Source organism: Anolis carolinensis, chromosome 1 (genome assembly GCF_035594765.1).
Source record: "Anolis carolinensis isolate JA03-04 chromosome 1, rAnoCar3.1.pri, whole genome shotgun sequence".
NCBI lineage: Eukaryota > Metazoa > Chordata > Lepidosauria > Squamata > Dactyloidae > Anolis > Anolis carolinensis.
This window is the reverse complement of record NC_085841.1, coordinates 316,364,623-316,391,517: the sequence shown is the minus strand read 5'-3', so window position 1 is coordinate 316,391,517 and position 26,895 is coordinate 316,364,623. Positions and strand designations below refer to the sequence as shown.

The window sequence follows — 26,895 nt, the reverse complement described above, 5'->3', positions numbered from 1 at the left end:
ATCTGGAGATCATGCTCTACCCTGTTTTCCCGAAAATAAGACATCCCCTAAAAATAAGACCTAGTAGAGGTTTTGCTGAATTGCTAAATATAAGGCCTCCCCTGAACGCAAGACCTAGCAAAGGTTTTGTTTGGAAGCATGCCCATCGAACAGAACACCAGAGCATGCATCAGAGCAACAATGTATGTACCATAGATTATTGTACATGGAAATAATGGTAGTACAGTGTTCCCTCACTACTTTGTGGTTCGCTTTTCATGAACTCGCTGTTTTGCGTTTTTTTTAAAAAAAAAACACTAAAATATTATAAATCATAAAATAATATTATAAATTCCTCTTTCTACTTCCTTCCTAAGGAGAAGCCTAAGGAAAGAAGGAAGGATAAGCTGAAAGGAAAGAAAAGGAGGCTGAAGCAGCTTTGTTTTTGCCTCACAAGGCAGTGGCAGCGGTGGGAGCATCCCTATATAGTGTCCAAATATAGCGTCCCTACTTTGCGGATTTTCACTTTTCGCGGGTGTTCCTGGAATGTAACCCCTGCAATAAGTGAGGGAACACTGTAACAAGAAATTATTGACCGGATTTACAGTTTGTCTGGTTATGCTGGTTTGTGATGACAACTACTGTACAGTATATAATAAAAGTTCTTTTTTTTTTGTTCAACAATAAATGTGAATTCTTCTTCATGGAAAAATAAAACATCCCCTGAAAATAAAACCTAGTGCATCTTTGGGAGCAAAAATTAATATTGTTTCAGGGAAACACGGTATGCATTGTTGTTATTCTTATATTTTTACTGCACTAGGAATACACATGAGTACTTTTCATGTTCCCTCTGTCTACTAAATGCCTCCATAACAACCTTTTCAGGATGTGATGAACCACAGTCACATGGTAAATTCTAAGATCCAAGAAGAGATTTGAACTTGAGTCCCTCTCTCCCATACTCAACAGTTTAAGTATTAGTTCATAGTTTATACTGTATTAAGTTATTAAAAATAGTATAAATAATGCAAGAAAAAAAACGATTATTGGTCTTACAAATTAAGATTAATTTACATTCTATAAAATAGATGCCTGGATTTGAAAAACTGAAAGGAGACACCCAACTTCTCACCTGCTCCCAGTTCTCTCCTTTTGTTCAGTTGTCTTAATACTGTATTATATTTTTTCCTCATTGCAATTTTTTTATTAAACCACTAGATGCCAGTAGAGTATATCCAGTCTATTTCAGCATGTGAGACTAAAAGGTGACAAATACATCTTTTGTATTCATGGCTGGTTAAGTTTTGTTTTCCAAACAGAAGATTTGACCAGGCCGTGAATACAAAGTATGTTTTTGACTTTTGCCAGTTCTTCAAGCCCAGACATCTATGTTTTACAAACAGAACATCAGTAAAGGTGAATTGAACATGGTAGACTATCCAGCATTGCTGAAAGAAGTTGCATTTGTTTTTCTAGTCTGTGCAAAAAACTGTATGAACATTTGACAAGTACTTATGGAATCCTTACCCTGATGAAGACTTTCCATGTATTTAAAAAAATACATTGTAAAATACACAACTTTACCATTAGAGTGTATTATTTAGAACACTGACATCTGATCTATATAGAATACAAAAAGTGATCATGTTTGAAAATACTCAAAACTGAATGGAGAGGGTAATTTCAATAACTGTTTCAGAAGAAAAGGTCTGCAAAGCAGCGAGATGCTGCTGCATTGAGAGCAATTGGAAAGGCACAGAATGGCTAAGCCCACAGAATGGTTTAGCCATACTTGGTCTCTGCCAAATTGATTGTAAAAAAGTAGTATAAGTTCTGCTATCTAATTGGATGTTTTGATGGTCAGGTGCAATGCAATTTTGCCCCAAAACTCCCTATTTCAGGATCAAAAGATTGTGATGCACCAAGTGCTCAGTAAAAGCTTTGTGATCCTAAACAGAGGCTGGATGGCCATCTGTCAGGAATGTTTTGTTTGTTCCTACACGGAAGGAGTTGGACAGGATGGTCCTGGTGTTCTCCTCCAATTCTATGACCCTATGATGCTATGACCTCATTGCCTCATAAGGATTCTGGAATAAAAGGGGGAAGGGTTGGTTATCACTCTGTCTCCCTGAACTGCAGAAGAGTCTTGCTTTTCAGGAGGGAGGGAGAGAGAGTTCCCTCAACCTGTGGGTACCCTGGTGTTTTGGCTTTCAATTCCCCAAAATCCTAACAGTTGGTAAACTGAGGGGGATTTCTGGGAGTTGCAGGCCAAAACACCTAGGGACCTACAGGTTGAGAACCACTACTCTAAACAATATGATTGGTTTCTACCACAAATCCAGTACTCCTTCCAAGGAAAGTCATCCCTTTTGAGATTTTACATGACCTTCAGTTCTTAAAACCTGGAGTTTTAAAGGTTTGTCTCTGTTGTACATTGCCTTGGTGGCTTGGCAGGAAAGTGGTTCCTTTTTTAGATAAAAGTTTTGGTATGGTGTTAGCTCTTATTAAAAAGGAGGATCCACTACCTTCTGAGTAGCAAAAGGCAAAAGCATAGCCTTGTCCTGGAATAATCTGAAAGAAGCACCGAATCTCTCTATTTTCTCGGCACTCCTTTGAGGAGAAGCAAAAGGCCATTTTTTCACCCAGGCATTCAGAAGGGTCAGATGGGACAGACCAGAGTTTCGCAAATTGTACTCCTCCAGATGTTTTGGACTTCACCTCCCACAATTCCTAACAGCTGGTAAGTTTGGCTGGGATTTCTGGGAGCTGAAGTCCAAAACACCTGGAGGAGCACAGTTTGAGAAACACTAGGACAAAGTAAGCTCTCACCTTTTGCCACTCTACTCCGAGAAGGATATGGTTTCCATCTCTATCTCTCTCCATACATACACACATACTAGCATATATACCAAGTGTTGTCCAGGTGTCAGAGGGGCGACTGCACACCTCCTTTCTCCAGCTCTGAGAAGACATACCTCACAATGTGTGCATGACAAAACTCTGGCAAAAGGTGGGCAGGCTCTCTTTGTGGCTTTCTTTCCTTAGTCCATTTCCCTTATATAAAGGTAAAGGTAAAGGTTTACCCTGACATTAAGTCTGATCGTGTCCGACTCTGGGGGTTGGTGCTCATTTGCATTTCTAAGCTGAAGAGCCGGCATTGTCCATAGACACCTCCAAGGTTATGTGGCCTGCATGACTGCATGGAGTGCCGTTACCTTCTCACCGAAGCGGTACGTATTGATCTACTCAAATTTGCATGTTTTCAAACTGCTAGTTTGGCAGAAGCTGGGGCTAACAGCGGGAGCTCACCCTGCTCCCTGAATTCAAACCGCCAACCTTTCAATCAGCAAGTTCAGCAGTTTAACCCACTGCGCCATCAGGGACTCCCTTATATACCTTCTCCCTTTTTCTTTTCTTCTTTTCTTCCCTTCTTCCCTTGTTTTCCTCCATAGACCTCCTCCTTCTTTCTTTTCTCTTATTTCTTCCTTCCCTACCTACCTACCTACCTTTCTTTCTTCCCTTCCTTTCTCTTCTTTCTGTTTCCTCCCATCCATCATACCTTTCCCCTTTGCTTTCTTTTCCTTTCTCCCCCCTTTCTCTTCCTTTATTTTGCTTCCTTTTCTCCCTTACCCTCGTACCTTTTCCTTTCTTCCTTGACTTATATATTAGTATTAACACATAAATATATAATGAATCCAGATAGCTATAAGACAGTAGCAGGATAGGCCCATTTTTCATGTTTTCATTCTCACTATTGACAGAACCTGCACTTAACACATAACAACAATTCAACTAATAGCTACTCAAAGTGCTTCCCTTTATTTGGGTCTATAGCCAGCCATTCAGTTAGGAACCCAGTCCTCTCCCCACCCCACTTCAGATTCATAAATTTACAGGTTCTAACCCTTCAGAAAATAATGATAATCTTAGTAATCTTGATAAATCTAACAGTGTAACACATTCTCCATCTCCTTGTACAATTGCACAGTTCTACACCATTTCAGATTTTTTTTAAAAATAAAAGGAAATAGAGGAAATAACCACTAGAAAAGTACAAGTAGAAAACCAAGGAAAACACATTATCCTGAGTATGTGGTACAAATACAACCCTATCACTTTAGGGTTGCATTTGTAACTCTCACCCCAGGTGGCGCAATGGGTTAAACTGTTGTGCCAGCAGGACTGCTGACTGAAAGGTCGACGATTCGAATCCAGAGAGAGGGTGAGATCCCATCTGTCAGCTCTAGCTCCCCATGTGGGGACATAAGAGAAGTCTCCCACAGGATGATAAAACATCAAACATCTGGGCATCCCCTAGGCAACGTCCTTGCAGATGGCCAATTCTCTCACACCAGAAGCGACTTGCAGTTTTTCAAGTCGTTTCTGCCATGAAAACAAAATCTTTAAGGCACAATGTCAAGACAAAATAACAATGATCTTTTTGAGGTGAGCAACTGAAACAGAGCAGGCATAAATTCTTCAAGATAGTCTTGCCATTTTATACCGTACTTTATTGTCCATTCAACTGTGAAATTTCCTTTCCCCATTTCGTAACACTCTGCACTTTGCCTGGGATCTACAACTTAGTCTCCTGTTTTTAATACTGTATCCTGCTTGTTAATGTTAATGATTGTTTTTATTGATGTTGATGTTTTTTACTGGGATAATTGTTTTATTGATTTGTTACTGTTATTTGTTTGTTTTATCGGGCCAGGCCCCATGTAAGCCGCCCCGAGTCCCTTCGGGGAGATGGGGCGGGGTATAAAAATAAAGTTATTATTGTTGTTGTTGTTGTTGTTGTTGTTATTATTATTATTATTATTATTATTATTATTATTATTACTATTATAACATTCTATAATTTCAGCAGCATCACCAAAAAATACTCTTACCTGGCCAGAAATTGCACAAACAACTTAAAAGGGCTTCCATGGAGGGATTGGGATGAAAAAGATGTCCCAGAATTATCAGTATCAACATTTCAGCAGAAACATGGACTGGTAAGTAGCTAAGTTCTTTTAGAACTTATTTGACATGTTCTAAAAATGACCACTGAATATGGAATCCACAGAAGCTTCCAATCTTTCTTATGTCTCCTTTATCCACAAATTTAATATCCACAGTATCATTTACCCCCGTTCCAAAGATGTACCCCCCAAAAAGTGTGTGTGGGCATCTCTAAGTTCTCCAATGATATTATTTCATATTCTTCCAGCCCAAGTATAGTCAACATACTGTATATAAGGTTACAGATATCCACAGAGAGGACTTAAGCACTGGATTTCCAACAGATACACGGCTCATGCCACAGAGTGCATTATGGTGGAAAGGAATAGTACAAGATTTTATTTTTAAAAATGCAAAACATCTACGCACCGAAACCACAACAAAGAAAAATAACATTCACAATAGATCACAACATGCATATAATACTGGTGCTATATTTATTTTGTGTACTGATGTTTGGGTTCAATTTTAACAAAGGATAGTGGATATTAACACTCATCTATTTCAAAACAAATGACAACCAGAATACAGCTATTATATGAACAAGAGAAAATAGGTAAACAAGTAATTATTTCTCAAAATCCACATCTGCTATTTTCCAGATGCATGATAGTCATTCTTAAGATGCATATTATTTCACAGTTTGCATATAAAATATGCAAATGTCCTACTCATATATGTAGGGCTATAAAGGAGCCTATTCATTTGAGTGACTATCTAGTTAGCCTTCCCTATGCAAAGCTACATTTACAGCCTTTTTATTTGACAACTGGCATTCATTCTCTCCTTTATTTCCTTTCAGTAAGGAAGTAATAGAAACAAGACTGTTGGCCACCACTTTCTGTCTCACTAAAAGTGTCTCCTAGCTTACAGAGGAATTATTCAGCTGTGGGATCACATGGTTAACTAAGTAATTATCCTGTTATGGTGCCAATTGTTCAACATTACAGTACTGTAAATAATTACCACCCAGCTGGCAAACATTTAACAAGGTTAAACTGGCATGCCATTGGCATGTTTCACACTCCTGTCACCCATTCCAAACAGAGGCATGATTACATAGGAACACTTGCTTTGTGCCATGACCATGAGTCACTTATCCAATGATGACATGAATTAAAACGAGAATGTATCCTCTTTCCCTTCCACATTGAAGATTCAATAGGTTACTTTCCTGTTTAGTAGAAACAATTGGCACTAAATGCAGACCAGGAACTTCTCATTTGCACTTGCTCTCCTAACCAGAATTGTAAATAGGATCCAAGAGTGGTTTGTGATTCTCTGGGCGAGAACAAGCACAGTGTATCGATGTACTTTATTACTTTCTTCACTTCATGGAATTCAGGTCAATTAATTATGGATCATTTCCTAAGTATATTCATCATGCCTCCCAGAAGGAAGTCATCTGAAATCATCAAGCAGATCACTCTTACTAACTCCTCCAGATAGATAGAAAGAAATGGTAAATAGTATAGATTTTGTGAAGAGTCACCTACAGGCTTATTATTCAACAGCAGACTACTTCTCTGCTCAAATATAATTACTTGCAGGTTGAACTCCCTTTCATACTGGATATGTCCCTCCCTGTGTCCTTTCATCAGTAAGCATATATTTATTCAGACTGACTTTTGGCAACTGGATAGCTTTCATTTATGTTGCTATCCAACCATTTTTATTATTCCTTTCAAACAGCTTATAATTTGCTGATTGCCGTTTTAATATAATTATATCCTATTATTATATAAATCACTGTATTTTATTTTGATCTCTTTTTAGTTGTGTTGTGAGCCATTATTTGCCTCAGTTTTGGAAGAAAAGCAGAATGTAAATATAATAAATTAATCAACCCATGAAGTATACTGCAGAAAAAATAAGTATTCAGATGGCTCTAGTTTTAAGGAAAAGGAAGCTTCAGAAGGAAGCAAGTGGAGAATTCCAGAGTGTATAGAGTGCAGAATGGGAATACCACCTGACTGTCCACATTCCAGAAATTTTGGGACATGGCCAGTCATCAACATGGCAAGAATCATAAAATCATAGAGTTGGAAGAGACCTTGTGGGCCATCCTGCCCAACTCTCTACCAAGAAACAGGAAGATTGCATTCAAAGCACTCCCAACAGATGGCCATCCCGCCTCTGCTTAAAAGCCTCCAAAGAAGCTTTCACCACACTCTGCGACAGAGTTTTCCACTGCTGAATAGCTCTCTTTTCCTGAAGTTTGAAACCATTATTCCACATCCTAGTCTCCAGGGCAGCCGAAAACAAACTTTAGGCAGAGCATACCATCTGTCTAAACAGACTCTTTAAGAAATAGTGAAAAACGCAATTTCTGCCTGATCAAAACACACAACATTGGGAGCTCTGGTACAAGGGACCAAACCCTCCAGAGATATTTCAGAAAAGGAAGATTTCAGTGAACATTTATATTAAAGGAGCCAATAGATGACAGAGAAAGAGATGATGATGATTCAGTAGCTATGACAAAGGACAACCTGAAAGCTTATACGGAATCTAAACCATACAGTATTCTTTCCGCAAACACACCAACTTGAGATATTTTACAAAAGTTTAAAATAGATATAGTTAAAGATCTACAAAAACATAGGTCTATGACCTTAGAAAAAGGTGGGGGTGGGTGGGGGTGAGGCAATACAATAAATGACACACCAAAAAATTGAAATTTATCATGAGATGAACCTTAAAAAGTAGAAACTGAAGCTAAATATGCCAAACAAAAGTGGAAGACCTTGAAATTTGTTAAAGAAATGTAAATCCGCTCCTCCATAGAATTCCAGAAAAAAGAACAGAGAGACATGATGACTGAATTACCTGCTCAGATCCTCAACTACATGGAAGATGACACTAAATGAGTATAGAGAGGTTTAACTGTTTGAACACGATTTTAAAATATTCTGAGAGATGTGAGGTGTCTTAGGACCCACTTCTGGAAATAGGTGGAATGGAAAACATAAATAAACAAGACATATAATTGTAGGATTCTCAAGGTGCCACAGAAAAGCTCAAGTCTATCAAAAGTTATTAACTTTTCAAAATCTAGAAGTGAGACGCTACAGTCATGGTTGATCAAAACCTTTCATCTGAGATTTTAATACGGCAGAGTGAATTTAAACTGAACCACTGCAGCAGGCAGACATAAATGCAAGTTCAGCTCCTTTCAATGTAATTCCAGGACACATAGAAAAACATGTGTAGCCTTTACAAAACCCAAAATGTTCACCAGATGTGAAACTCTACCATAGGAAACACAAGAGGAAGCAAATGCAGAAAAATAAAACGCACCCTCATTCTCTCATACACAACTGGAAATGCACTTTTAAAAATAGAAGTGTGCAAATCTGGTTTGATATTCCATTCCTGCTGAGATCAACCAAAAGCTGGACAATGCTGTATTGGCTTACAACACCACAAACTTTCCTTTGCAGATACTACAGCAAACATAGCCATTTTGAAAGCTCTCCTGTATCAAAAGGGCACTGCTTCAACCATTACCACCCATCCCAAAATAGAACCAACACTGGTCTTATTTATTTATTTATTTATTACATGCATTTATACCCCGCCCTTCTCCCCGAGGGGACTCAGAGCGGCTTACATTCTGCCACGAGGGCCAGCAACAAATATACTATAAAACAAGACAATTAAAACATGATAAAAAGTATACAAAAATTAAAACGCTGCAAGGCAGCGATGTTGCACCATCCTCAGTCATTCAATACTGCTACAATTACAGATTTGCGACAATATGACACAAACACTATTTTTATTTTTTCTATTTTTTCACTTATTGTTTTTCATCAACAATTGGTATCTTCTCATAACATAGTTTCATGCTGATCCACTTGAATGCATTTGTGTTTATTCCTACTCTTCCATTTTCTCAATTCCTCCTTATCTTTACTGCCTCTTGTGCTATCTTCCCCCTCCCTCTTCTCTCTGTGCCCTTCTTGAACCTCCCTACCAAAACTGTACTTATGTGGATATGCTGTACTGGTTGTGAAGGCCACTGGGAATGCTGCATGATAGAGGATAGGATGGCTTGCTTTTACTACAAGAAGCCTTCTTAGCCTCCACCCAAAATTTAGAGAACTGGGCTGCCAGCAATACTTGAATGCTGTACTCTGCTTTGCTTTTCTCCACACTAGAGGAAAGGCTGGTTATAATATTCATAATAAAAGTTGATTAAGATCGTCCTATCTTAGTTGATAGCCATGATAGAGAAATAAAGTATTCTATATTTATATACTGCAAGCCAAAGGCAAATCTTCTCTGAATAAGACTTGTCAGGAAAGGCCTTAGGGTCACCATGAGCTGGAAATAACTTGAAGGCACACAACAGCAGCAATAGTGGCAACAACAATAACAACAGCTCTTATTTTAAATACCCCTCCATAAATTGGAAATCTCCAAATTTCATAGGCTGGAACCATGGCAGTTAAAGTGGAATCATGCTGCTATAATTGTTTTATGTGAAATTGCCCTGATCGAATGATATAAACGAATTAGGTTCAAATAAGAAATGAAGAAAACATTATAAGCTGTTAGCAAACTACAGTAGAGTCTCACTTATCCAACATAAACGGGCCGGCAGAACGTTGGATAAGCAAATATGTTGGATAATAAGGAGAGATTAAGGAGAAGCCTATTAAACATCAAATTAGGTTATGATTTTACAAATTAAGCACCAAAACATCATGTTATACAACAAATTTGACAGAAAAAGTAGTTCTATACGCAGTAATGTTATGTTGTAATTACTGTATTTACGAATTTAGCACCAAAATATCACAATGTATTGAAAACATTGACTACAAAAATGCGTTGGATAATCCAGAACGTTAGATAAGCAAATGTTGGATAAGTGAGACTCTACTGTATATTCCAAAATATTATGCTTATAAGAAACCCATGTCAAATACCCAAAACGGCTTCCAGATTTGGTTTTCAGTTCACAAGTCCCCCCCCCCCCCCCCAAAAAAAAAGCAAAGGCAGTGCCTAATAGTTTTACCAAAAATTTAACCACTTGTAATGGGGGACAGGGGAGGGAGACAATATTAGAATCATAAGTCAGAAAGGAAAAGTACAGAGAGACTTCATAACTAAACCTTCTTAAGCCAGACAAATTATCTGACACAGATTAGCAGATTTTGCTGATGGGCAAATAATTATAGGAGATGATTCAAACAAATTCAGAATCAAATTTCATAGACAATAACACATAATTCTTAAAAGTTCTCAATTCGTCATGTAAATATCAAGTTTTTTGTTTCACCCACCCGCTTAAAAATCTTCTGGAAATCAAAATGGAACTAATCATGTACTCAGAACACTAAATCCTCTTGATGATCTGGTGGTAAGACCATCCTCTCCCAAATCCATTTCCTGTGATTTGTTTAGATGTCTTTACAAAAAGAAGAACGAATGTTTTTACTTTATATATATACATACCCAAAACATAAAAGAGTTTTATTGTGGGATACTCTGAAATCAGTATTAGTACACATAATACAAAAAGGTGATTGTGCCGTCCGCCGGACAATAAAAAACTATAAAACTGAAACGTGCTGTCCTTTATCCGGGCGAACTGCAAATCCCTATAAGCTGTCCTATAGATATTGAACGACTGAGTCTGGATAACTTCAAAAAAGAATGTTTATTCATACAAGGTTGTAAACCTGGCACAGATCTTAAAGTTGCAGAAAATGAAACAAATTTCTATAGGTTTTAGTCACAGAATTATCCCGGGTTCCAGAAGGCAAAGGTGATTATAAAACCACTATACCCTAATCACGCTGCCTATATTAGAAGGAGAAACTCTTTCCTTCCCTATCTTTACAGCAAAGATTAGTTCTAGAAGCGATGGAATAACTTTGCTCCTCTAACTAGATTTCCTATTCCAGATCAATATAATTCAATACTTATCTAATTTGGATAGGCTTAGATTGGCCTGGTTTTGAGGATGATTTGTCCCAGTTAGCCTTGCACAGCTCCAGCACGTTGGAAGACAATAGCCAGAATGAAGCTCCAAAATGGAGACTAGACCCTGGTAAAAAGGGCGGTCCTAAGATGTTGCACTCTTTGACCAATCACTGCAAAGAAAACTGCAGCCAGCTATTGCAGATTCCAAGCCACTTTTCCTAGGCTTTTGCAGCCAGAGGCTCAAACAAAATGCAAAGGAGGGAAAACAAACAAACGACCAATAGGTAAGGCAAACCATCGTCCTGGGGGACGGAACACTCCCCGCTAAATTCCCAGGATGTGGGAATTTACCAATCAAAAACATACAAACACCTTTGTATACACAACAATACAAACACTAGAACTTTAAACATCTCCAATAAGCAACACGAGGTCACTAATTGGTCTGTCCAGGACAGACATTTTGTCCTTACTATGAGTCTTTACTTGAACTTTTCTAACCTTACCGTCAGGGCAAGGAAAGGTCTTTAGTATAATGCCCATAGGCCAGGCATAGCGGGGCAAGTCTTTGTCCTTTGGCAACACAAGGTTTCCCACCTTGGCATTGTCCTTTGGGTTTGCCAGAGTCTTCTGGTTGGAAGCTGGCTTAAGTATTCGGCCTTCCACCTCTTCCAGAAGTGGTTGGCTAAGGTCTGCACATGCAAAATTGGTGCCACAGTCCGACCAAATTAACTTAATTGGCCCTCTGAGGGCTATGAACCTTTTCAATGCATTTATGAATGATGAAGTGTCCATTCCCTCTGCAACCTCTATATGGACAGCTCGTACTGACAAACAAGTAAGCAAAACCGCACATCTTTTGTTATTTACAACACCACCCCTGGTTTTCCTAGTGACAACCTCCCAAGGACCAAACACATCGATTCCCACATGGGAAAAGGGGGGGTCTGTCAAAGTCCTGTCCTGAGGTAACTCAGCCATCAGCTGACTCTGAGTCGCCGACATTTGACACACTTAAAAATAACACTGCTGACCAAACTTTTAGCATTTACCACCCACAGGCCTTCATTTCTAGGGGTCGCCTCAGTCAGAGTTCTACCTTGATGATGGATTTTCTCATGGTAGTGACGAACCAACAACAAAGCAATATGGCTATTGGGGGGTACAATGATGGGGTTCTTTGTACACACTTTGAGTTTAGCCTTAGCTAACCTCCCTCCCACTCTTAAAATGCCCTCTTTGTCTAGAAATGGGTTTAACTCATTTAGAAGACTTTGATTAGGGATGTTGAGCCCTTGCTCTAGCCTAGCTATTTCCTGCTTGAAAGCAGATCTCTGTACTGACTTGAATATGACGCTCTTAGCCTTTATCATATCCTGGACGTGTAAAGGCTCACTATCTTTGCAAGCTAAACGATGTATAAGCCTAGCAACTGCTCTAAGAAGACTGTGCCACTCCGAAAAACGTTCAAAACGGTGTGGTTCCAGGCAAGATCTTTGGCCCATCTTGATTTCTGTGGTTGATTTGCAGGCTTTCACCTCTGCACTTCGTGAGACTTGAGCATTCATAATGTCCGAAAACCTTTGCTCATCTTTCGAGAGCGCTGTGGCTTCGTCTCTCTCAGAGACTTTGAAGATGGAGGAATACTCTGGAGTTATTGCTTGGCAGTAGACTGAGATGTGACTTAGGCAACTGCGCACAAGTGTAGGACGTCCACCTTTAAGCACCTGTGCTTGATTGGAGTCCAACGACGATGGTGGGTGCATCTTGTTTATGCACACTGGGCCTGTAACTGTCCAGCCTAGTGGTAGCAGCTGAGCAATGGGCGCCCCTGGAGGTCCCTTAACTTGGTCGTTCACATAGAACAAGTTCGGACAGTCCGCACCAAGCAGAAGGGCAATGTCCACATCTGGCTGAAAGGCTGGTATGGCATTCTTTAACCGTCGCAAATGTGGATGAGCCTCCACAACTTCTCTAGTTACAATTTGTTTTTTGTTCCGAGGGATGGAGGAACACTCAATCAGGTCTGGCAACTTGAACTGTCTCTTCTGGTCGCAAGAGGAGACAACAAAGCCAGATGCTATGCGACCCTGCAACTTCTTTTTTCCTGCACATGTAGTCATGGTGTAATCGACCATCTTGGTTTTAAGGTCAAACATGCGGAAGAACTCTGGAGTAGCTAGGGAGGTGTCGCTCTGTGAATCCAGGGCCACATAGAGTCTCTTTCTAAGCCAAGGGCTCTTGGCTGGATATACATCCGCTAGGCAGATAGGATGACAAACTCTGTACTGGTGCACGTCAGAGCATAGTTCAGTACAGGCGACCGATGGAGCATCCTCCTGCATCCGTGACGCGGCCTGCATGTTGGTGGCATCAGTAGATGACCCTTCTTTGGAAGACGTGTCCCCTTTGGCGCGGGAGACAGCGTCAGAGTTGTGCATCGCGGTGCAATGCTTAAGGCTGTTACACCTTGCGCATTTGACGTCCTCTTTGCAGTTGGATGCAAAGTGAAGAGTTGCTCCACAGCACCTAAAACATATGCCCAGCTTCTGTACAATCTGTTGTCTTTCTTTATAAGGCTTCTTGCCAAATTCCCGGCAGTTGGCCAAACTGTGAGGCTTTTGGTGAATGGGGCAGAGCACCTCCTTCACCTCTGACTTGGATTCGTTGGCCCTGTGCTGAGTTTCAACAGCCTTAACACTAACCGGTCTTTTGGCCTCTCTGGATGGTTTTTTCTCCACTTTAGGTGCCTTCTCTGGCTGGGTCCCTTGGTATAAGGTGGGGAGGCCCGTCTGCGGATCATTCCTTTCTCTGGCCGCCCTGGTGATGAACTGGACCAAATGAGAAAATGGAGGGTATGCCTGGGAGTGGGCCTCCTTGTAGTTGAAGACCTCCTGTCCCCAGCGTTCTTGCAAAGTGAAGGGCAGCTTGGTCAAGATCTGCCTCTGGGACAGGTGCTGATCGAGGCACTTCAAACCGGGCAGTTCTGGATTCTCCTTGGCCGACTCTAATTCCGTAAGGAGATCGCTGAGGTCCCACAAGAGTTTGAAGTCTTTGAGTTTCAAAGCTGGGAACCTTTGGAGCTTGTCCATAAGAGATGCTTCAATCTCTGTGCTGGCCCCATACCTCTGCTGCAACCTGGCCCAGGCCTTTTCCAGGGCTTTGTCGGGATCGGCTACGTGGGCTGCGTAGATCTTCTTAACTTGTGAGGATGAGGCTGGGCCCAACCATGCAGCCAGAAGAGTCAGTTCTTCCTCAGGTAATAACTTTAAGTCTCTGATTGCTCTCTGGAAGGTGGCCTTCCAGAGAAGAAATTCCTCAGGCTTGTCCGAAAACTTTTCGACACCCTTGTCCTTAAGATCTCTTCTGGGGCTTCTGATGATGGAGACAAGCTGGGACTCTGGCGTCGAAGGGAACAATTGAGGAGTTTGCTGTTGTGGAGTGGACTCCCACCGTGCACCTTGCGTCAACCTTTGGCCTCTTGGAGGGATGACATCGACCACTGACGAATCGGTGGCTCCCTGTGCAGCTGTCTGTAAGGGCCAACTAGCACTTGGCCTTGAGGCCCTGATTGACTGACCTAGGGATTTAGCAGGAGGCACAGGTAGCTCGGGCAAGGGTGAGCTCCCCGCTATGACGCTCTGCTCTGCAGGAAACTCAAAAGTGACTTTGGGGCCCTGCTCTGGGTAAGGAGAGAAGTCTTCCTGTTCCTCATCCGAAAACTGGCTGTTTAAGCTATTAAGATGCACAAGCACCTTGGAAGAAGGGTCCTGCTTCGGCAACTGACTTACATTTTCTTCTGTGAGTGGCTCAATTAGGGCCTTGGCCAAAGTCTCAGCCCTTACCTTTTTGGCAGTAGCATCCATCCTTATTCTAAGCATCTCTATACGAGCCTGTTCTATTTGCATTTCGCTTTGTCTACGGGCCTGTTCTATTTGCATTTCGCTTTGTCTACGGGCCTGTTCTATTTGCAGTCGTTGCTCTTCTTCTTTAAAGGGAAGGGTGAGATCAGCTGCCTTAGCATCAGCCTCCGCCCCCGCTACCTTGCTCTTTAGCTCCAGACGTGCAGCCTCCTTAATGTGCAAGGCAGCTAGGGAAGAGATGGCACTCCCAGCAGCAGAAGACTTGCTAGAGTGGCTATGTTTAGATGATGCACACTCCCTTAGTTTAGATACCTGGCTAGAGCGGTTGGACTTAAGACTAAGTGCCACAGCAGGTGATTTTAAAAGATTGGTCTCATGGCTGCATAAGGAAGACTGATTTCCTTTTGGCTCAGACCTTAGATTAACAGGTGGAGAACTAAATTCCAAGGCATCTAGAATTGCCCTCACCTTATTTTCTTTCTCATTAGTGTCAGCTAAGACACTCACTATTTCTAACTCTGAATCCTTGGCGTTAATGCGCTCGAGGACCTGGACTATCTTAGACACCAAACCCCTCCAGAGACCGAAGGTCTCTTCAAGGTCGGTCTGTAATATGGATGGCACCCTTGTAATACCCAAGCTCTCAATTCTGTCCATCAATGTTACAATTCGCTCCCATGCCGAACCTAACCTCACATGGAGGAGCTCCTTTTCACCTATTAGATGGGCTAGCATCTTGGCTGAAGGGTGCTTTATCCTTTGGGGCCTTTCATTCCTACTTTCAGCCTCAGAAGGAGGTATACCATCTGTATCATCTTGAAATTGCATAGACATTATGTATTCTTAATAGCAAGTAAATTTACAACAAAAGCAAATACAACATACCAGCAAGTAAATACCAGCAACATACCAGCAAGTAAATTTACAATAAAAGCAAATGCAATATATAATACAATGCACAACACTTAACCATAGCAATATATATCACTAAGTAACTATACTTTACAAAGATTGTGACCTTTGGCGCCAGATTTTAGTGGGCAAGCTGCAAAATGCCAACTGACAGCAACTTGCCACTTGATACCTCCCTTGCCCGAGTGACGTAAACTGCCAAAATGGCGACTTCGCCAAATTTTCAAGCACCTCGTGCTCTGCGGCTCGAGGCCTGCCGCCGAAGGAGCACCGAGGCTGGCTTTGGAAAGGAGGAGAGAAAAGACGCCTCCTCCCCGCTGTGAAGGGAGGTCACCACCGCAGGACGATGAAGCAGGTCACCACCGCAGGACGATGAGGCAGGTCACCACCGCAGGACGATGAGGCAGGTCACCACCGCCAGGCGATGAGGCAGGTCACCACCGCAGGACGATGAGGCAGGTCACCGAACTCCGGCCGAACTCGCAGCAGCGTTGCCAGGCCTGTCCAGGTTCTAGCCTGGTTCTGGTGGGCTTCACGCCTCAGAGCCAGCCAAAGAACTGTCGCTGGTGCTCCGCGGCTCGAGGTCTACCGCCGAGGGAGCCCTGGACGTTGCTGGGAACTGCACAGCCTGTGCAAACCCAGAAAGCCACTGGGCCACGCGCGCACACGCGAGCCAAATAGCAAGGAAATAGAGCCCCACTATTTGACTCCTTCAGGTCTGAGAGCGGGCTCCACTGCCTCAGACGCTGGTAGAGTCTTTAGGTATGCAGACTGAGCTCAGGCGGAAAAGCCGCAGCCTATACTAAAACTTCCTAAACTATAAAAAACTATAAAGCCGTGCAAGCTAGCTGAAGCGGAAAAACCGCTGATCGACCTCAAAACTGTGCCGTCCGCCGGACAATAAAAAACTATAAAACTGAAACGTGCTGTCCTTTATCCGGGCGAACTGCAAATCCCTATAAGCTGTCCTATAGATATTGAACGACTGAGTCTGGATAACTTCAAAAAAGAATGTTTATTCATACAAGGTTGTAAACCTGGCACAGATCTTAAAGTTGCAGAAAATGAAACAAATTTCTATAGGTTTTAGTCACAGAATTATCCCGGGTTCCAGAAGGCAAAGGTGATTATAAAACCACTATACCCTAATCACGCTGCCTATATTAGAAGGAGAAACTCTTTCCTTCCCTATCTTTACAGCAAAGATTAGTTCTAGAAGCGATGGAATAACTTTGCTCCTCTAACTAGATTTCCTATTCCAGATCAATATAATTCAATACTTATCTAATTTGGATAGGCTTAGATTGGCCTGGTTTTGAGGATGATTTGTCCCAGTTAGCCTTGCACAGCTCCAGCACGTTGGAAGACAATAGCCAGAATGAAGCTCCAAAATGGAGACTAGACCCTGGTAAAAAGGGCGGTCCTAAGATGTTGCACTCTTTGACCAATCACTGCAAAGAAAACTGCAGCCAGCTATTGCAGATTCCAAGCCACTTTTCCTAGGCTTTTGCAGCCAGAGGCTCAAACAAAATGCAAAGGAGGGAAAACAAACAAACGACCAATAGGTAAGGCAAACCATCGTCCTGGGGGACGGAACAGTGATAGAGTAAAGAAAGGAGTACAAGAATAAAAATTGATGCCAGATATAACAACTTCAAGCAGGGCAAAAAACACTAACACACACACACACACACACACACACACACACACAAATAGAATGCACACTATTTTAAAAGTACCCCTCTTTGTAATACAATAAACCTATGGTATAAATTTGTAAGTAGAAATTCCAAACTGTTATCAATTGAGGAAAAAATTGAAGTAATAAAACTGAACCTTGTAGAAGTTAACTATTTTAAAACTACTTCTGTATTTTGCAATTAGGTTTATTTATTTATTTATTATTTACTTCATTTTTATCCCACCTTTCTCAACCCTGGAGAGGACTCAAGGTAGCTTACAGATCTTGCAATAATTCAATGCCGTACAGATAAACAATAAAACACATGTCATCAAAATATAAACAATCTAAATATATAAACAATTAAAACACATATAAATCGTTTAACATATTAAAACCATATAAAAATCCGTGTCATGACCTCATGTCCATGGTTGGCAGTTCGAATTAACAGGATGGGGTGAGCCCCTGTTCCTAGCCCCAGTTTCTACCAAAGTAGGAGTTCAAAAACATACAAATATGAGTAAATCAATAGGTACCGCTCCGGTGGGAAGGTAATGGTGCTCCATGCAGTCATGCCGGCCAGATGACCTAGGAGGCATCTACACAGAATGCCAGCTCTTCGGTTTAGAAATGAAGATGAACACCAACCCCCAAAGTTGGACTCGACTAGACTTAATGTCAAGGGGAAACCTTTACCTTTACTAACTGCAGTCTATGCAGACATGAATGGATTTAAAAAAAAAAAACCTAATAGAGATGAGTACCAATGTCTATTAAAAAATTAAAAAGAGAAAGATGTCAAAACAATCATAGCCTTAAAACCAGTAAATCCTCTGGCTCAGACTTTTTACTCCCATGTTAACAGGAATATCCAATTACATCTTCAGTGACATATCCATTCCAGAAACTTGAAATACTTCCAGAATTATTCCTATACCTAAACTAGATGAGAATCCATGAGATGTAACAGTATATAGACCAAATGGCTGTAAACTGACAGATGCAAAAGAAAAACCATTAAATATTAGCCTGTATTATAGTATTATTGAATCAACATTAGCTATGATAATTATCAGTCCATGCTCTTAAAGCTTTTGACAAGGTAGAGCAGTGATTCCTCTTGTTTAGTAATCAACAAACTTTTAAAAATAGTAAAACCCATAATTTTTCTAGCTATAACGTGACAAGGAAGGGAGGTCTAGTAGTATCAGGCCCAGATTTATACTTAACAGTTTTTCAGTTGGACCAAGCTATACAATTAATTTAACATGGCAACACATCCAACATCTCTTACTACATAGTGACTCTCTTACTACATAGAGGAAATAGGCTAAAATGTTAGCTGAGTCTTTCTCCAACATGCCTCTTTTCAATATACCCAGACCAAGATACAGAAGGGTATACTTAAGCATAATATATATGGATAAATAAAGAAATTACCAGAAAGCAATTACCAGAAAGAATGTAAAAAAAACATTAAGATATATAAATTACATACGGCTCTGAGTCAAGCAAATCTTTTGTCTTCCTCAAACAACAGTTCAAAGGCTGTGCTGCCTAGATAGATGATTAACTAGGTTTCAAAAAATTTGTGTTACAAAAGATAACCATTGATACTCCACATTGATTGCTTAGTTCTGTAGATATAGATAAATAATGTCTCCTCGCCAGACTGCCGCTCATTCAACTTACCAGCTAGAACAGGGGAAAGAGGTCTCTTCAGCTTCCAACCAGGGTACAGTAGGATGTTTTCAATCCTCTTCTGTCAGCAAGTGAAGATGTGATAATCAAAAGTAGGACCCTTATCACAGGTCTGTGTCACAGACTCACTCACTGGTGAAGGGGAGTTGCAAAGACCCCAGTAAGCAGTCGGACAACCATTGTAACCTGATCAAGGGTGCATCCACACTGTAGATTAATGCAGCTTGACATCACTTAAACTGCCATGGCTCCATGTAATGTAATCCTGGGATTTGTAGTTTATTGAGGCACCAGCACTCTCTGCCAAAGACATTGTAAAACTACAGCTCCCATGATTCCATAGCATTGAGTTATGGCCGTTGAAGTAGTCTCAAAATGCATTGATTCTACAGTGTATAAATATGCCAGATGCTGACTGTTAAAGGGAATCGGGGAGCATTTACATGCCTTTACAATAACAGTGGTTTCACTGTCAACCATTATTAATAAGGCAAGCAGCATACAAATATGAGTCACTAGAAGAGGTAGAATATGAAAGAGGCTTGGAATTGAAGTCACTATGACAATCTGATCTAAATTATAAATGAATGAACATGCAGTGGGGACAGATTTGATCAGCACCAGCTTTCAAATCAAGATCAGCACAAACAAAAGAAACAAAAGGAAATTAATACATAGATGATACCTTATGCCAGTGTGCCTTGCTTCAATGCACACTGAAATGTCAGATAGGCTATCAAACCCACATGTGGCCTGAATGCCTCAAAAGAAATACTTGTTGGTTAAATAAAATTGCAGGAATCACAAACCTATTCCAGAAAATAGCTCTCATAGAAGTATTTTATTGATCTATTTGCTTATGAAAGGAAACGGAAAGCTGAATCACAGAGAAATAATAGGCTTTATGCTATACACATATAGAAATGGTAATAAACTGGGTATCATTAAATGTTGTGTGCCTTCAAGTCATTTCTGATCTAAGTGGACCTGAAGGTGAATCAATAACAGGGTTTTCTCGGAAAGGTTTGTTCAGAGGGAATTTGCCTTTGCTTTCTTCCAAGGGTATGACTTGCCCAATGTCAAGTAGTAGGTTTCCATGGTCAAACAGGGATTTGAACCCTGGTCTGAAGAGCCATAGTCCGATATCCAAACCACTACACTAAGATTATATAATCTTAGTCTTTCACGGAATGCTCAGATTTTGGAAACTGGTGCTCATGGAAAAATTATCAAGCTTTTATGGAGCTTCCACTTGACTGGAAGACCGTAGTAATATTGAAAATGTTCGTTTTTAATGAATATATATAAAGATAAGCAAAATGTGATACCACCAATGCAACAGAAGTGCTTTGGGAAGAAATTGATTGCTGAGCCGTGACTACTCCTGTTCTATGTTTTAAGGAAACTGTCCTTTTTCAGGTGTTCAAAATATTGAAAGGGTACAATGATGGGAGATTCAGTTAGTAATCTATACTGCTAATTTTGTCAATCAATTTGTTTTATTATTGTTATACTATATATTAATATAGTATATTAATATGTGAGTAGATCTCCAGCAGGAAGGTAACGGCGCTCCATGCAGTCATGCTGGCCACATGACCTTGGAGGTGTCTATGGACAATGCCGGCTCTTCGGCTTAGAAATGGAGATGAGCACCAACCCCCAGAGTCAGACATGACTGGACTTAACATCAGGGGAAACCTTTACCTACTTATACATTAATCTATTTCATTCACAATTGAAAAAATAAAACATTCATCCATAAATATGAAAAGCAACCCATTATACAAGATGGGTGTCAATATTCCAAGTTTACTTCAAAAGACTTTTGTCTTCAAAAGTCTATCCTCCAGATTGCACCACTATTTTATGACCCTGTTCTTTGTGGTTTTTATTCTTATTCCTTTTCTCACCCCGAGTTTTAACTTAGTGTTCTTGTGGCCCGCCCTTGTTCTTCTGATTTTGCGTTGTAATGTATATTATCATTTATTGTATTGTTCAAATGTGTTATGATGTGTTGCTCTTTTTATATTCTGTCAAATTGTATTGTTCTGGGCATGGCCCCATGTAAGCCGCCCCGAGTCCCCGCTGGGGAGATGGTGGCAGGGTATAAATAAAGATGATGATGATGATGATGATGATTATTATTATTTTGTGATGCTAAGCTGAAATTCAAAGAGAATTTGATTTATTGCACTTCCTTTGTTAGAAAGGGACTGTCTTATCTCAAAAGAAACCAAGGAAGATATAAATAAAAATAAACTGATTTGACATTACTTGATCTTATCAAACAACTAAAACAAACGGAGCTGAATAAACAATTATTAGGCATTCAGTACCAAGTAGAAGCAACAGTTAATCTAAAATGGACAACAATTAAAATAATCAAATTTTCCTTTGGGTTGTACAAAGGCAGACATCGAAGAGTAGTGGGACAGAGCTTCAAAATATTTCTTATCATTGCCAGAAATTACAGCTATGATTTTATGGCTTCTATGCCAGTATTCAAAATGTCAGTTTTCGTATTATTCAAAGCAAAAACAACTTTCATTAAAACACATCTAAGGCAATTTACAATACAGCTGAAACCCATTTTTCTGTGGCATACAGTTTTATCCGCAATTCTTCATTTAAGTCATTTTTGTTTTAATAAAGGATTTTGCACTCACAACCTAGCCTCTTGGTCTCACTGAAATAAAAATAGTCTGTGTAGTATCAAAGTCTGTTGTCATGGAAATTGAGGTGCCATAGCGACAGCATGACTTTACTGCAGGATAAAGCAACTTAAAAAGGGAAAGAAGGGACATAGACTTGCAAATATGCAAACACAGAAGACAAAAGATCACATAAAACAAGAAAAATGACATTTATTCTATCTATGTGATCATTTCTAACAATAGCAACTAGCCAATAGTGGCTGCTCTTCTTTTTTCTTTTTCTTTACTATTAACCTTTGAAATGAAAAGACTATACAAAGTATTATTTAACGTTTGCAATTACAGGCAGTCCCCAAGTTACAAACATCTGACTTACAAATGACTCAGGGGGTGAGACAACAGAAAGTGGGAGAAATATACCCCATGGAAGCTAAATTCACTCCTGAAAAAGTTATTGGGGGAAAAGAGGTCTCTACTGAAGCTTTATCTCCAAACCTTGTTTCCACAACAAGCCACATTTTTCAAAATCCAGTTATATCACAGGGACAGGAAGTGAACTGAAATTTTCTGAACAGGGACACAGACAGCAAAACAAACATCACAGGGTCGTGTTAATTCTTCCCTATGCTATCCAAAGCTAATAAATATATTTTTGTCTTTAAAATGTAACTTTTAAATGTAACTGTTCTGGCTTACAAACAAATTAAACTTAAGAACAAACATAGGACCTCATCTAAAAGGCCCTTGTATTCTCCCTGCATTGGGGCAAATCCATGGGCTCCCGGAGGGAAGCATAGAGAAGCCACTGCTCCATGCCCTGCATCACCTGACTTAACTTAACTCATCTCAATGGGGGAAACGTCGCTGCCCGGCTTCCCCCCAATGCTGGGAAGGCAACACGGGAAGGGTCCTGTGTTGCGGCGGAGGCGGAGGGCACTGCCTCCTCTCCCTTTTCGGATGGGAGCCCAATCGGCAGTTCCTGTATGTTATGTGAAAGACTCAGTGCCAAAAATGGCGGGGAAGCATCGTACAATGAGCAAATCAGCTCGTCTGATGAGGTACCTACTGCACTATCTTGTTTATAACTTGGGGACTGCCTGTACTGGTTTTATAGCAAGAAACAATGGCCTTTTGAAAAATCAATACCGAATGGCACAGTAATTTAATAGGAACAAGTTTTATCATGGCTGATTTGTGATCATAATAAAGTTGATTGATACCATCTTATCACAATTTTTGACCAAAGCAACTTGTCGCAATAGATAAAGAAAATATTCTAAATTTATATACTGTAAGGCAAAGGCAAACCTTCTTGGAACAAATCTTGCTATGTTGTTAGATTTACCTTAGGGTTTCCATTAGTAAAAAATGATTTGGGAGCACATAATAACCAGTGTTCTAATAATAAAAGACAATATAACGAAATCATGACACTGTTTCCTATTATTGTAATTCTGGTTGTCTAGCATATTTTCATCTGCAGAAATTTAGGAACACTGTCTTATCACCACTTTAGCAGAACAAATAATTTGAAGTGTTATATTAATGCTTCCACAAAGGTTTTAATACCTGATGAGGTAGCACAAGTTTTAATACTTAATGAGGAAACATAGTTCACTTCAACCAATACCTGCAATAGAACTAAACTCAACTTTAATTTCAGCTACAGTAGACTCATCAAGACGAATGAGACTTTTTATTCAATGTCCTTCAATATCCTATTTTTGTCCCAAAAATGTGAACACCGAATGACTGAAAGTCTCCTATCACATTATTTGCAAAAAAGCAAAACTCCAGCTTTACAATATACAACAGTGCATTACTTCCACACATTCTCACAATGAAATATTTAAGTGACCTTTCAAACTAAAGTTTTCATTTTCCCAACATCTAGTTGATTGCCTCTTCAGAAGCAAAATAACGAGCCGTAACAGAGGAAAACCAAATACTGTAAACATACAACAGAACAGCATCACATTGGCTTCTAGCTCTGTCTAGGATACCTGCGGGAGTCCTTCACACAGCGCATGGCTACTTCTGATGTTGTTCCATCCTAGAAGTATCCTAGGATGGAGCCTTGAGAACATGGGTGCTACCCATGTTCTCATAGCCTACTATGGGGGAAAGCCAAGCCGCAGTGCTTTCCCCCACACATTGCGGGTGGCGGGAATTCCAGCAATCTCCCCTGGTGTCGCCCTTGTTAGGAACCTCAGTGTGATGAAGTCTTTAGAGATCAAAAATTATCACAGAATTCAAAGCAGCAAGTAAAGAACATTCCAGTTGCACAGATATATTAACTCTGAAAGGTATTTAATACTATATAATGTTCACCCTCAGCACAGAAAAACAATACTAATTTTAGCACAATTATCTGTGCTTGCACATTAGGACATTATCCTTGATCTTATCCTTGATGGGAATAAAAAAGAATACAACTTCAGAACAGGCTTTGAGGATGTCTGGGAATAAAAGAAGGACATCTCAAAATCTCTCTTATGAATAGCAGTAATGGAAGGCACTCCGTATAAATGGTAAAATGTCTAATGCAGGAATAAACAATCTCTGGCCTTTTGGTTCGTATTGCTCTTCAATCACCAACATTTTTCACTATGTTAATGCTTTCAATGCTAATTCTAATCCAACAATATCTAGAGGGCTCTATGAGTCACAGCGCTTGGACACTTATCTTCCCCCCTGGTATGGGTCCCTGCTAAATTTGCCATTGCATTCAGTCACTAGTAATGATAGCACTTTGGAATCCAGACCCTAAGCATATTTGGTATGTTAATTACTGCAAGTCTAAACATGACAACAAACTGCACCAAATAATTGATAGGTGTTTACCTTTCAAACAATATGCAATGGAACTGAAATATGTGGTTTTATATACTAGCATTTTTTTAAAATAGCCGCTTTGAGTCCCCTTAGGGGAGATATAGCGGGGTATAAATAATAATAATAATAATAATAATAATAATAATAATAATAATAATAATAATTTAAAAAAGGATCAAAAAAGGATCCTTTTTAAATCTCAGTTTTCCCACTTTCTATACAATCAAATGTTCTCACTCTTTCAATGTTAATTTACTCTATCTTATAAGGTAAAACTTCAATAAATATATATATTAAAATAATAATAATAATAATAATAATAATAATAATAATAATAATAATAATAATAGAAAACAACAGTGGCACTAATAGTGGTTGGCGCGCTTAGCACCATTCCAAGAAACCTCAAAAAGAGAACTGGAAAAGATTTAATTTGGACAGAATCAATCCATATGCTACAGAAGGCAGCACTTCTAGGAAATGCACACATTCTGAAAAATTACTTCTAATATCCTAGGCTCTTGGGAAAAGTCCAATAATCAGAGATGAATCCCAGACACTTGAACCTAATAAGCATGTGTGCTGTGTTGTTATGTACAAATAAATCTAAATATTTTAAAAATATTTTAAATATTTTTTAAAATGATAAGAAGGAATCTTTGTATAAACAACACATCTACTCTTCTTGTAAAAGACAAGCAGCTACAACATTTTCCTTATACGTGTCCACAGTGTGATTGATAGCAATTGTGTCTATCACTATGAATTAAAGGGCTTTCTGTTCAGTGTTTTACTTAGAACCATGAAGTTTGAAGAAACACCAACAGCCATCCAGTCAAACCCTTTGCCAAACAGCAACAGATAACTATCCTGCCTTTGCATAAAAAACACCAGAGAAGGAGACTCCACCACAGGCTAAGGAAGCATATTCATATTCCACTGTTGAGCCCCTCTTGCCATCTGAAAGTTTTCCCTAATGTTTAGGCTGAATCACTTTCCCTGTCATATGAATCTATTACTCTGTGTCCTAGTCTTCAGAACAGCAGAAAACAAGCTTGCTCCCTCCTCAATATGACCTCCTTTCAAATATTTAAACACAATGATCATGCCTCCTCTCAAACTTCTTTTCTCCAGGCTGAATATACTTCTGCTTCTATTGTCATCAAAAGACATAGAATTAGGCTGCTCAAATGGTCATATTAAAGAATCCATAAAAATGATGATGTGATACAGTTCAAAGAAACTTCTGCTTCTCTGGAAGAATTCCACTGCTGGAATGGAAGAGATGAGGTCTTCATTGACATCTCCTCCCTTTTATCCTATGCCCCTCTCCCACTATCTTCAGAAGATCCTAAACAGAGTGGTGAAAACATGATTTGGAGGCCACAAATTAAGAATTTATCCTATGCCCCTCTCCCACCATTGATCAAGATGGCAATGTACTAAGCAGAACTCTACCAAGGGAATGCTACCATCAACAAAGAAGATTCTTTTACATAATACAGGTATAGAGCCATAACAAAAAACAGAGGAGTGCTGCTCCTAAGGCAGTGATTCTCAACTTGTGGACCCCCAGATGCTTCAACTCACAAAAATCCTAATAGCTGGTAAACTGGCTGGAGTTTCTGGGAACTGTAGGCCAAAATAGCTGGGGATCTACAGGCTGAGAACCACTGTCCTAAGGGATACTCTTAATACCTTTTGATGGCCACAGAGTACACATGGCAAGATCACATAAGAGTGTATTTTCTTCCAAAAGTGTTTCTCAGCAGAGTGCTTAGAAGAGTTACTTTTTGGACTGTATTTCTCACTATTTCCCAACCAGCAAGACCACTTTCCATGATGACTGAGGGTTTCTGGTAAATATCGCAGCCACTGCCCCAAAAGCAACCTTTCTGTGTTCCATTTTGTGTCCAAAGCCCTTTGGATATTGCTCACAACTAAAAGATTTATACAATGTAGCATCCTAAAGCTAAAGACCTTTCTTTTTAGGTACCACACGGCAAATTAATTGCATAAGGAAGGATATCAAAGTCACAGTTTAAGCCACAAGTGAAGCAGTTCTTTAGCCATATGACTTGACAATGATGAGATTTCAGGCAACTAAGATCCACCTCCAACCCAGAGCAGATAGTGTGGGAAGCATAGCACATTTAAAAATAATATCCTAAAATATTTTAAAAGGTAAACTAAGCCACAAGATTGCCAAAAGCATTCGTTATAAGTACTTATTTTGTACTCTGGATTACAGGCTTGAAAAACCGAAATGCCTAAATGCAGTCATCAAAGGAAAATCTAAATGAATCGCTATTCAAAA

At 39.8% G+C, this 26,895-nt stretch overlaps 1 protein-coding gene across 7 annotated transcripts in view; it reads right to left on the bottom strand.

Moving 5' to 3' along the window:
* The window catches only part of fmn1 (formin 1), a 222,357-nt gene that overhangs the window by 120,225 nt on the left and 75,237 nt on the right, over nucleotides 1-26,895 (bottom strand). Inside the window, exon 1 of one of the 7 annotated variants that reach the window (XR_010002060.1) lies at nucleotides 4,875-24,907. The exons of 5 other annotated variants lie outside the window; for them this stretch is intronic. Coding sequence is in view for 1 of the 2 variants with exons in the window: in XM_062968202.1 (XP_062824272.1) it covers nucleotides 4,875-4,962 (88 nt within the window). In the remaining variant the exon portion in view is untranslated. Of the gene's footprint in view, nucleotides 1-4,874; nucleotides 24,908-26,895 lie in introns of those variants that run through there. One more of the 7 variants, XM_062968202.1, reaches the window with a different exon arrangement.